Raw genomic sequence first — 12,912 nt, forward strand, 5'->3', positions numbered from 1 at the left:
CAAGAGGAGCTTTTCTGTGCTCCCAACAGTGGAAGTCAGGGACAAGGCCTGTTAGTTTCTGAATTCCCCTACGGCTGCTGCACTCAACTGTCTCCCTCAGCAGGAGACAGAATATGAAGACAGAACTGAGAACAGAGGCTATCAGTAAGACATCAAATTCAAAAACAGGAGCAACCCATACCCCCCATGAGAGGTCAAGCATCCTGGGCTTCAGGACAATAATTCATTTATTTTACATATGAATTTTACAATGAGTAATGTAGTACATTCACTATCTGTTTTGTCTGTCCTGTTGGTTTCCTGCTTGTGATCAGAAATAAGTACATAACATACACCATTGCTCAGGAACTCTGAGGCAAGACTGAAGCCCAGCAAAGCCCACAGCTCTCCATTTTGTAACATCCATGTACCTGTTTCCAGTTAAATATGAGACCTTCAGCTGTATAATCCCGGTCTTTGTACTCCTTAAAAAATTCACAGCCTGCAAGAAAAAGAGATAATGAACAACCGTTCAGCTAACTGATATCTAACAACTGAAGTGCCCCGTGGGACTGGAAGTGCTGGCAGCCCCGGGGCTCCAGAGCACCAAACCAATCAAAACTGCTGCCTGTGGGAAGAGCGGTAATCATCAGTACAGTGTTCAACATGGCCTCCCAGCAGCAACAACCTAGAGCACTCAGCAGTGAACACACACACAGCAAAGGACAAGCTCCAAACACACAGCAAATGTGGAGTTTGAGGGACTGATTTCATTCTTTCCCAAACAAGAGGTTTCACCAAGGAGCTATGCTTTCCAGGGCCACTGGCTTTTGCACACATCTAAGGCATCAGCCTGACATGCTGAGTGAGAAGGAACCAGCAAAAGGAGGTGTTGGCAGAGCCCTGGAGAAAGCCAACTTTCACAGGGCATCTGCTGCAGGTAACAAGAAAGGGCTCTGTCAGCGGCAGCTGTGATTTCTCTCACATTTAAGTCTCCGCTTTCAAACACGCGAATTGCCCTATCTAAAGGAAGCAGGTATATAACCACTACAAAGGTTTCCCCCAAGCCTTCCCCTCCTGAAGTTTGTCCTTTGGCTCTGTTCTTCTCAACCAACTATTTGAAGTCTCTGCTGCAAACTGCAGTCACTTAGTCACAGCTGAGCAGCACCATTAGCACTGCGGCTGCCTGCAGGCTACACAAAACACCTCTCCCAATGCACTGTGCACGCCCCAGCAGCACCACAGTGCCCACATTACCAAGACACCCCTGTGCCAGGCACTGAACACAGGCAATGATTCCTACCCTGCAAGTCACGAGTGACTCCAATGGTGGGGAAAAAAAAAAAAAAAAAATCCTTGTGCGAGGACAGGACTAGCCCTCAAAACCACACAGTCGGGAAGCAATCCGTCAGCTGAGATTTAACTCCAATTTAACAGTGGCTTAAAGCAAAGAATGGGGGATTACAGCAGCAACTATTGGCATCTACAAATGCCAACCACCAGTCAAATGGAAAAGAGGGGTTTTCTGCACTGGAGAGCACAAAAGCTTCTACAGATACCCCATTTTAACCCAAGTCTTTCACCCTACACGGTTATTACTCTTCGCTGAGTAAAAAACTGGCTGGATGGCCAAGCCAAAAGAGTACAGGTGAATGGAGTTAAATCCAGTTGGCGGCCAGTCACAAGTGGTGTTCCCCAGGGCTCAGTACTGGGGCCAGTTCTGTTTAATATCTTTATCAATGATCTGGATGAAGGGATCAAGTGCACCCTCAGTAAGTTTGCAGACAACACCAAGTTGGGTGGGAGTGTTGATCCATTTGAGGGTAAAAAAGCTCTACAGAGGGATCTGGACATGCTGGATCGATGGGCCAAGGCCAACTGTATGAGGTTCAACAAGGCCAAGTGCCAGGTCCTGCACTTGAACCACAACAACCCCATGCAACACTACAGGCTTGGGGAAGAGTGGCTGGAAAGCTGCCCAGCAGAAAAGAAGCTGGGGGTGTACAGACGGCTGAATATGAGCCAGTTGTGTGCCCAGGTGGCCAAGAAGGCCAATAGCATCCCAGCCTGTATCAGAAATAGTGTGGCCAGCAGGACTAGGGAAGTGATTGTTCCCCTGTACTCAGCATTGGTGAGGCTGCACCTCAAATACTGTGTTCAGTTTTGGGCCCCTCACTGCAAGAAAGACACTGAGGTGCTGGAGTGTGTCCAAAGAAGGGCAATGAAGCTGGTGAAGGGTCTAGAGCACAAGTCTTATGAGGAGTGGCTGAGGGAACTGGGGTTTAGTCTGGAGAAAAGGAGGTTAAGGGGAGACCTTATCACTCTCTACAACTGCCTGAAAGGAGGTTGTAGCAAGGTGGGGGGCAGTCTCTTCTCCCAAGTAACAAGTGATAGGATGAGAGGAAATGGCCTCAAGTTGTGCTAGGGGAGGTTTAGACTGGATATTAGGAAAAATTTCTTTAAGAACAGGGTTGTCAAGCACTAGAACAGGCTGCTCAGGGAAGTGGTTGAGTCACCGTCCCTGGAGGTATTTAAAAGACATGTAAATGTGGTGCTCAGGGACATGCTTTAGCGATGGACTTGGCAGTGCTAGGTTAACAGTTGGACTTGATGATCTTAAAGGTCTTTTCCAACCTAAACGATTCTATGATTCTATGTCTGGACACTGCCTCGCTCACCAAAGACAACAGGATCTCAGAATAACTTTAGAGACAAATTACAAACCAGAAATTCTTTCAATGCAAACCTGAAAACCTCATTAAGAATGTATCACGGCATTTGGCCAGTCACTAGAGGGGCTACTGATCCTTAGATGTGTCTGCCTTAGATTTAACAGAATGACAACATTCCCCTGTAGACCAGCACTGCTGAAATCAGGCAACATCTGCAGGAAGAATTTCCAGTTTTGTAAGGTTTACCTCTAGCGTGGCAGTGAAGAGCTGCTAAAAGAAAGCAGCTGTCCCAGATGGAAGAAGAGGAAGGACCATCACTGAATATTGCATACTATACACAGATCCCCATACAGTAACCACTCTACAGCTTAACTCTATAGAGAGTCACTTCTTCCTCATTCTTTATAAACCCTACAGAAGACCTGTGTACACTGTCTCTCTCATGTTCTAAGTTTGGTGAGGCATATGGCAGCAACATATACCTGTGCCATGTGCTACAGAAAGCAGTAATACTCTTATTTCTGCACACATCGGCAATCTGCATAGCAAACCTGATATAAATCTTCATGCGGCTTCTCTGAATTGTCCCTAATTTCTGTGTGAAAGGAAATACACTTTAAAAAAAAAAAAGTTTAAGGGCAACGACTAGTAATCAAGGAAAAGTCTGGGTTTGGATCATCCTCAACAGTTTTGTTGGGTTTTATTTTGTGTTTTTTTTTTCTCCTCTCCCTTTCTTTGTGTGCAAGGGAGAAAGAAGAGTCCTTTCTTGCAGACAGACCTCAAACACAGCAGTCTCACATCCAATCCTGCCACTGACCCCGACATCAGCAGGCAGGCAGCAATATTCAGCTCATCTTTAAGAGTGCAGCAAGTAACCCAGCAGTTGGTTGCTAGGCACAGGGACTAATATAGCCAGGGAGACAGGCTGGAGTGGTCTGCATCTCAGCCGTACACTGCAGGCTCATCAGATAAAGAGTTCTGCCTAGCACCGAGGGTATCTTACAGTTGTGCTCTGGAACACTAGGACTAGAAAATACTCTTAAGAATTGGGGTTTTATATATATATCTTGCTCTGTTTTATGTATTTTGCACCAAGTAGTGGTTTGGAGTTGCAGGGGTGTCAAAGGCCATCTTAACCCCAGCTCCACCTCTGGGGCTTTTTCTCCACGTTCGAATTAATTAGAACTGCTGAGAAATTATTTTGCCACCTCAAAGAGTGCCTAATGCTGACTCACACTGCCAGAGCATCCAGATCCGTTGCACTGTTCTCAGTTTAAAAGAGCTTCTCTCCACAGGGAGCATAGGAAACATTCAGCAAGCCACAGTCACTTCACCACACACAACACACACAGGTAGTTCCCAGTCCCCAGAAACGGATTGTCACCTGTCCCTTGGGAGTCCCTCTGGACATCAGTCCTGTACCTGGATATGGGATGGAGAGAAGCGTGAAATCAGCATAACGTTGAGCTTTGTCCACCTTCTCAGAAGACGTCACACTGCACAGGACAAGAGGAAAACAGCAGACATTTGTAGAGTATTTTTCATGGAGATACCAGTGCCCAGAAAGCTACCTGTCACATCTCCCTGCACAATGACCTGATTCAGTAGTGAGCAGGGGCAGAACTTACTCAACACATGCAAATAAACAGGTATAGCCCCAAACCACTAAAACTTTCCTCAGAGAAATACCAGGAGTAACGGCTCCCTCTGTTCCTATACACAAGAAGAGGGCTCCTTTACTCTCCCCTTTCTGAAGGGTTGACTGTCACATCACTGCAAGCTCTACAGAGAAAACCTACTCAGACTGCAGAAGACAGATGAAAACAGCTACCTTGCCCATTGATACAGCTTCCTCTGGCCTAAAACCTTGGGGTTCTCTTTACAGGATCAACTAACTGATCCTGCTGTAGTACTCTTTCAGGAACTGCTCCCAGGATGCTGAGAGCATGGGCAATAGCAATTCACATGTAAGAGCTACACTAGATACAATCCAAAGCCTGTAGAAAAACAAACGAACCCAGACTCACTTCAAGCCAAACTTCACCTTCTTGTTTTCCACCATCAGGTCACAGATATATCGGACAGACAGGTATCGAAGCAGCTTGATGTCGTGCCCTCTGACCTTGTCAAACAGCTGGGAGTCTGCATTTCTGCAAGACAGAACAAGGCAAAGCAAGACGAGCATGGAAGACTGACCATGTTGAGTCTGATTCTTTGCACAATACTGCCACAGTTCTTCCCTGAACCGCTTCTAGCCGTAAGCCGCAAAGCATGAGCCTTGTCTCCACAGGTCAGAGCCAGATCCTGCAATGAACTGGTACTGCAAACTTTGTGTTTAGGGTCCCTCCCCTCCCTGTCTTACTCTGTTCTGCAACAAGCACGTAAGATACAGAACAATTTCTCCAGCCTGGAGATGTACTTTTTGACAAAGTAAGCACGTCTGTGTAATTCAAACACCTTTTTAAATGGCTCTATATATTCCTGTCTCCAGCCTGTCCCTCTGCCAAGAGATTAGCAGGCTTCAGTTACACTGGGTTCAGCCAGCCATTAGCATTCAAGACTCTTTTTCAAAAGGAAAATAATGCTCCAAGCTTGGTGATGGTCTCAAGCCTGGACCCAAAGCCCAGCCTAGGAAAGAGCAGAATTGTGTGGCTGAGCCAGTCAGCTTTGGTTCAAACTTCCTTTTCCCCATCCCAGTCATGCATACAAACCTAAGTGCAGAATCTTCCTCTGAAATGTCTTCTGCATCTGCCCAAGCATCGTCGGAACCTCCTGCAAGGAAAGCATTAAGAACTGGAGCACGTGTAAACCAACTCAATCCCCAATCTGACAAGACATGCACGCACCCAAAAAGGTCATGGTTTGGTGCCCTCTCTCCACACATAAGTGCTCTCAATAGTTCCCCACATTTTGTCTTCCTGAAAAGCCCATTTTGTAACAGCCCACCCTTCCCTTGTCATTGCAAAGGACCCAGGCAGGTCAAACCCGCTACTGACAGCCAGCAGGACACCCCAATAGTACTACACAGTGCTTTGTTAAGCCAAGCTTCAGCTCCCACACTACAGATGCCCCATACTCCCCTGAAGAGCTTTCCCTAGAATCCAGTATATCTCACCATTAGCAGGATTTGACTCCCAATGATTAGCCAAGCAACAGCAAGTTCTTATCCTCTTTCTTCCATTATTCCCAACCCCGATGTTTGGGAATCAGTACTCTGAATCCTTTGGGCTGCCTTACTTGCTTACATACTTCCCATAACTCACTCTTCAGCCTCAAGTTCTTTTGCCACTGCTTCTTATGAGCTACAACACTCTGTCCTGTAGTACGGTGCTTGGAAATGGACAGGAGACTTCAGTCTTTGCTCTGTTATGGAGGACCTGATAGAAGCAGGTCCATGGTAGAGCGCTGCATCAGCTCTCAGGAAGAGCTTGCTCTCGTGTGTAGGTCACTGTCCCAGCACTGACCAGCCTTATCAGGCAGACAGTGACAAATGGCTCCTCACTCACCTGAGAAGATATAGTTGTAGCCAGTGCGCCCATAGAGCTCTCCCCAGCCAGCCAGTGTTGCAGATCTGCAAATATGCTGGAGGAAAATTTTGTTATTAACCACGCATGCTCCAGGAGTCTTTCCCTTATCAGGTCTCTGGCCTATTTGCTGTCACGTTACATAGAACTAGTTGGTACCTACAGCCACCGCCTCTTGGCAGTCTCCCCTGCAATTCTGGTCCAGATCAAGTTCTCCAAACACATCAAACTCCCAAGTGCCTTTATCTGTAGCTAGTTTTTAAATCACATTTTCATCTCTACTTCTCCAATTCACTAATACAGTCAATTACTGCCAAGGTAGCAACATCCATGCTCTGCTAATACCCTGCTTGAGCCTTATTTCCACATTCCTGTGGATAAGATTATGGATGGTCCTAGTACAACTCTGGGCAGTTCACTCCTGCAGAAAAAGGTCAGCAGGTTCAGCCCACGATAGCTTCAGTCAAGCTAGATTAAAATTGTCACAGGTATGATTTTGCTATTCACACAGTGTTTCTTAATTGAACTAAGAAAACGGAATTAAGCTACTTAAATTCTAAATGAGACTACTCTTACAGGGCTGCAATACAGTTTAAGTAATCCACATAAAAATGAATCTAATTTCACTTTCTTACAGATCCCCTTGCAGACAAGCCCACACATTCATAAGACCATTTATGCAATCTTGCCTCCCCAGGGAACAGACAAGGGAAACTTCTCTTTAGAGAGAAAAGTTATTCAAACAGAGCTTACTGCTGGAAAGAGTAAGGGGCAGAAAGTGACAATAATTGTCTTTCCCCTCTCAAAGACCAAATACCATTGGTCCTTCAGAAGGGACATACATATGGAGAAAATGTTAGCTCTTTGGTGCAATGCTCATGACATTGTGGGGTAAAATAACCTGAAGTCCCCACAGATGATTTATGCAGCCTAGACAGCAAATGCTACCTGCTCCTGCAGGCTGCCTGCTTGTACCTAAGAACAGATTTTTACAGCATTTGGAAAGGTGACAACCAACTGAAGACATGGCTGCACAGTTCAAACGGCAGGGAGAAAGGTCATTTTCTAAGTTAAGACAGGTAACCCATGAAGCTTTACCTTTCCCTTGTACAGAATGACTGGGCAAACAAATCGTCCTCTACACCTCGCCATCTTACTTCGGTTGATAAGGTCTTGCAGTTTGCCAACCTGCACAGTGCTCTCAAACCTAGTGGACAGAGATTCAGTTCAGTACACAGAGCATCTTCTCACACATCTTTCAGCAAAGCTGCTACAGACACCCTGGGTTATAATGCCCATCCCTTTAACCTAGAAGCCAGCTCTGAAGTTAGCAAGCAAGAGGACACTTCTTTAAGAATTGCTTCCGCTGCTATACAAGAAGTATGGACGCTTTTCTGTCTCCTTTATTTTGAAAGGCCAGCTGCACAGTATACGACAGCGAGCATCTTTAGGAGCTGGCATGAGTACCGTCAGAATGGTCTGCTACAGACTAACACATGGATTACTAATGAAGGACTACCAGAGTAAGCCAGTGTCTACAAAAACAAATGTTCTGCTTTCCTCCCCACCACATTTCCATCAAAAAGAAGATCAACACTACCATCAGAGTGAGTTCACTATCAGAGTGGTAATTTTGCAAAGAAAAATAAATAAAATCCAGGGTCAAAACTTGAACACTCAATGAACCTTAGTTCTGGTCACTTGAGCATTTTTGCTGCTGGGTAATTAGACAACTGTCTGTAAATCAGCTAGTGGGTTGAGCAGGGTAGGTAGATTAACGTCAGCTGCATCTGCATAACTAAATTTTGTTTGGTTTTCTGGTTAAAGTTAAAACAGAAATCTGTTCCTAGTTGGAGACATTTTTGAAACAAGTTAAAATTGCTGCAATTCATCCAAATACCAGCCTACCTTTGACAGGAATCCAAACTGACTTCTGAACTACACAGACCTTCACAAGGAACTGTCAATGTAAGGAGGACTAGAGCTTCCACACGGAATTGGAGAAGCACTCAGGCTGACATAACAGAAACCAGATGAAGTCTGGGCATACAACACTGCATGGCCATGCACTTAAAGATGATTAACAAGAATTTCCAGTTAGCCCTTTCCAGTAGTGGAGCTCAGTAGAAGAGCCTGGATGAACTGGTTGATCTCTGGATGCTCGTACATTATCAACTTGCTAAATCTGAAAAAAGGGACAAATAAGATCACAGGAAACTCTTCGGTGGGGTGGAGAAGTACCAGCATTACTGTGCAGAGCACAAGATCTCAGCTGAGATAAGGCACCTGATTCTAGTGACCTAACCATGCCTGAAAAGGCACAGCAAGATGATTAGGACAGCCAGGGGACAGTCTATGCTGCAAGAGAAACCACCACGGATTGATTGGCAGAGCAGATGAAGATGAAGTGAAGACACAACAATATATGCATTAGGGCAAAGGAGAGAACTTACAATTGAGGAGGGGAAGAACTCAAAGGCAAAGGACAATGCTGGCCTAAGAACAAATGAATACTTTTATGCTAGAAGTTAAAAGAAAGTTGTGAAGTTGCTAAGCTTCAGAATAAGTGAGAGTGTGGAGCAACCTACCTGCAGCTGCCATTCTGGGAAGGATTAAAAAATTTAATCTATTATTAACATGGAAATTGATCTGTTTGTGGAAAAGATTATTCAAGGTGGTGCCAGCAGAAGCAGGGAAACAGCGAACAAGACCTTCAGATCCTACTTTTTTTTTTTTTTTTTAAAAAGGATTCAATTCTCAGAATTCATAGTGGAGGCTTAAGTTTTTTCACGAGTTTCCCTACATACACAACTATTTTGGCTGTCCAGCTCCAAAGAGCTTTGACATATAACAGAGCTTAAAGAACAAGAACACAAGCTAATCTTTAAACATTGTGGACACAAGGGTGCTAAGTGCAAAGACAGAAAAAAGCTAACACAATACACTTTACATGGGAGTATGTGAGATTGCGTGCAAGAGAAGCACGCGCCCAATCAACACAACCCAAACTCTGCTCATTGCTGTCACTGCAAACAGTCAAGAGCTCCGCTCCACAATCTGCTTCCCTCAGAGAGCCTGTGAATAACGCACACTGCAGGCACTCCCTGTGAGCAGTTTGAGAAGAGATGACTTCATGTATAATTCCCAATACCAAACTATTTTGAAACTTTGATTCTGACTTACAGATTTGGTAGTGGGGTTGTTTTTAAATGAATGCACACAGTTAAGAGACACATCCTGCACTCTGCTCCAGCTGTCTTTACATTTCCTTTGCAAAAGCAAATACAGAGGAAAACAAGAACTTTAATACATTGTTACCAGAATAGCTCCACAGCACTGCTTCCAAGTCCAGAAGGTGGGATTCAGCAAAGAAGAAAGAAGATCAGAAATTATAAGGGAAGCACCTCCCCAGGAGCTGAGACAACGCAACAGGTTTCACCTCTCAGCACGCTAACTGCACTTCCCCAGAGAGGCATCGCAGCACTGGGGAATGAGTCTGAGCAGCTCGGCAGTGACCTGGGACATGGGGTGAGCGGGAAGCCCAGCACCCCACTGGGGACATGGAAGGATAAGCCCCTCTCCCAGGCTCCTGTGTCTGCTCCTTGGGAAGCCTGCACATGCACCGGAGAGACCCACTCTGCTATCTATCATGGCTGTGCTACAAGCGGGGATCTCGGATCTTCTCGTCTCAAGAGCCATCATCAGTAAAGCAAGAGATAAACATGAGCTAGAGATAAACATGGTAAGTAAACATGGTAGTACCGAGACTACTGTAGTAAAGGGAATGGCTGCTCTGAAGAACAGGTGCAACGCTTTTACAGGGACAAGTGATTAAAAGCAGCAAAGGTAGGAGCAAAATCAACTGAAAAAGGTTCAGAAAACAGAGCACTCTTCAGCAGCAGTGTGAAAGAACATCATTAAGGCTGCTTGGCACAAGGTACAGAATGAGGTGGAAGGAATGATGTGTATCTCAACTCTTTATTTTTTTGGACTTTCAGGTGTTTTGTTTTGGTTTTTTTCCTTCAGAAATTTGTTTTCTAGAAGATACAGCTGGGCAACCTTACCTCTGTATTAATTCCCTGCCCACCCTCCTCCCAAAATCAGACCCCAAACCTGAATTAATCTTTTTAAATGCAAGGGAAACATTTCCTGCAAAAGCAAGCAACTGTTTTGGCAACTGTGTATTTCAGACAGGCCTGAAGCAGAGATGCTTCTCTTTGGGTAGCCATAACAGCATTGGAACCAAAGCATTCCTCTCATATTGTTAGATTACGTGCAACTGTGATCATATTTGTTTGGAGTGCAGACACATAACAGGATGGTCAGGTGAAACCAAAGACATGGCCTGTGTCTGAGGTCTGGGCGTCTTCATTAAGCATAGTCACAGTAACTCCAAGACAGTGAGTAAAGAACTGAGCATATCCCTCTGTTTCCATTGCCTGCAGCATCTGCCTCCTCCTTTGGGGGCAGGGGGGGACGGACATCAGAGATTTCCAAGCACAGGGAAGGTGCTCCTGGCTGTCAGACGCACCCTGCTACTTTCTGTGGCTCCTTGCGAGCAGCACCTGACCATGGGGCATACAGGCCAAAACCACATGCCAAATTCCTCCTGCTATCTCCTGCACCTGCCTGGATTTCAGAATACTGTCAGCAAACTTTGATGAAGCAACATCCTTTCTTGCCCCAGCTTCCCAGCCACAGAATGTACAGGATCAGGAAACTGATCTGGGTTAAAAATACTCATTTTTTGCTGGTTCCTCATGTGGCTTCAGAAACAGCTGTACCAGCAGAACCAAATGGGTAGCGCAGAGTTCGCACAAGTGAGAACTGCTTCCAAAAAACCTTGGTATTCTCAGAGGCGTGAAGCATCCTGGACACTTCAAGGAGATCTTACCAGCTGATTAAGAACATTACAAAGATGAAAGGCAGTCAAAGACACTCGGTCCTAGAGGGAGTGTCCCGTTCAGTGGAAGAGGTTCTTGCATTCTGTAACACAAGAAGTGCAACAGTCTCCATTTCATAATTATTCCATAGAGTACTATGATGAAACTAAAAACCGTATTTGTCTAAAAATTACTTAGCAGATTTTACAGAGATTATCACCCAGAAAACAGGAGAAGAGCGATGATGAAAGGTAGCGTGTTTCCGTGACTCTCTGGGACAGCAAATCAAGACTTGGAAAGAATCAGTATTTAAAATGTTAATTGCCGATGCTGGCTTGCAAAAGTCTTGGAAGAAAACGGGGGCACTGACTGTAAGTACACTTGTTTTGAATACTCGTCAGAAAAATCAAGCATGATTTCCGCTTGCAAGAATAGGAAAAGCAGAAGCATTCAGTTACCTAATTATATTTACAGCTTCAGACTTCAGTTTCCCTTTTTTTGCAGAAAGGGGTTTAATCTCTTCTAATCTGATCTAACCGTTAAGCAGAAATTCTCCCACCTGACAATCAGTTGTGGCTCTTTTCCAAAGACCCCCTCCTACAGCACCCGGCCCAGGTGCCAGTGCAACAGCTGACAGTTTGCCTTCCTCAGGCAAAGCAGCTGGACATGCGAGGGGAACTTGGTGACCACCGCCCTTTCGCATGTGTAACTCTTGTCTTGGAGGCAGTTAAGACTGCAAAATTGCATTATGTTTTGTTGGAAGAGAAAATAAAAAATGAGAGGCTGTCATTAGAGTTGCAGGGAGCAGCTAGCGCTCAACCAGAAGTGAGACCAACGTGATTCTGAGCTTGTGGGTCAAAGTCCAGAAAAGCATTGGCTTAGACTTGTGCTAAACTGCAAGCAAGCATTTCCCATTAACTCATTAAACCTCAGTGCCCACTGACCCACGTACTGTGGTGGGGGCAGACTGTTTCTGTCGAGATTGTCTCGTCTGTCCAGCCCCCCATCAGCTCCCCCTGCCCCAAGTTGCTTTCCAGACTAAAATTTCTCTCATCAGAGGCCTTCCAGCAAGACCACAGGCACTCCGTCGAGACAGGGAGAGCACCGCACAGTCCTGCTCCTCCCAACCACGAGCTCTTTGAGTCTCTGGGCGAGCTGTAGCAGAGCAGTCATTAGGATCTACTCGAGGACAGCGTGCAGCGGAGCTGGCGCTGCCCCGGAGCAGCCCGTTTCCTTGGCACCTCTCAAGTTACAGGCTTAGCTTCGCAGCTTTCACCAGGGAGAGCCCAAGAGACTTGGGGAGCTCGGAGGAGCTCCACGGGAGCTCGGCAGCCAAGCACAGCCCTGGCAGGCAGCGCGGGGTGCCCCGGGAGCGGCTGACACCGCCGGCTATAATTAGCCGCAGCGCAGCCTGGCGGGGCTTCCCCCGGCCGGCGGGAGCCCCGGAGCGGCAGCCACGGGAGCTCCCCGGGGGCAAGACGCGAAGCCGCCTCCGCCGGCTGTCAGCCGTGCGGGGCGGGGGGACCGGGGGCCTTACGGGTCGCGGCCGGCGCCGGCGTCGCGCTCCAGGAGGACGATGTGTCGCGGGTAGTGGGCGCAGACCTCGCCATGCGCGTTCGGGATCACGCTGTAGCGGTAGTCGCGGCCGAAGAGCTCCAGGCACCGCCGCTCGATCCGCTCCACCTGCGCACAGCCACCGGTCAACGCCCCCCGCACCGCCACCGGTGTTCGCCGCCGCCCCCCTCAGTGCCGGCCCCCTCACCTTAGCAGCGGCGGCGGCGCCGCCGCCGTCCTTGGCGCGGTACTGTGCCCGGGAGAACTCCAGCAGCAGCTCGGCCAGGGCGCGGTCCCCGG

The 12,912-nt window shown here is 46.9% G+C and overlaps 1 protein-coding gene across 1 annotated transcript in view; it reads right to left on the reverse strand.

Annotated features, from left to right (window-relative positions):
• MTMR14 (myotubularin related protein 14) overlaps window positions 1-12,910 on the reverse strand; it is a gene marked incomplete at its 5' end in the record, with an annotated part of 34,511 nt that extends 21,601 nt beyond the window's left edge. The window contains 8 exons of the mRNA XM_010573557.1: window positions 411-481; window positions 4,074-4,147; window positions 4,679-4,801; window positions 5,363-5,423; window positions 6,158-6,233; window positions 7,274-7,382; window positions 12,596-12,741; window positions 12,821-12,910. Coding sequence (XP_010571859.1) covers window positions 411-481; window positions 4,074-4,147; window positions 4,679-4,801; window positions 5,363-5,423; window positions 6,158-6,233; window positions 7,274-7,382; window positions 12,596-12,741; window positions 12,821-12,910 — 750 coding nt within the window. The remainder of the gene's footprint in view (window positions 1-410; window positions 482-4,073; window positions 4,148-4,678; window positions 4,802-5,362; window positions 5,424-6,157; window positions 6,234-7,273; window positions 7,383-12,595; window positions 12,742-12,820) is intronic.
• Window positions 12,911-12,912: the final 2 nt, after the last annotated feature.

The sequence above is a fragment of the Haliaeetus leucocephalus genome, unplaced genomic scaffold (genome assembly GCF_000737465.1).
Source record: "Haliaeetus leucocephalus isolate CR32 unplaced genomic scaffold, Haliaeetus_leucocephalus-4.0 Scaffold2, whole genome shotgun sequence".
In the NCBI taxonomy this organism is placed as follows: domain Eukaryota; kingdom Metazoa; phylum Chordata; class Aves; order Accipitriformes; family Accipitridae; genus Haliaeetus; species Haliaeetus leucocephalus.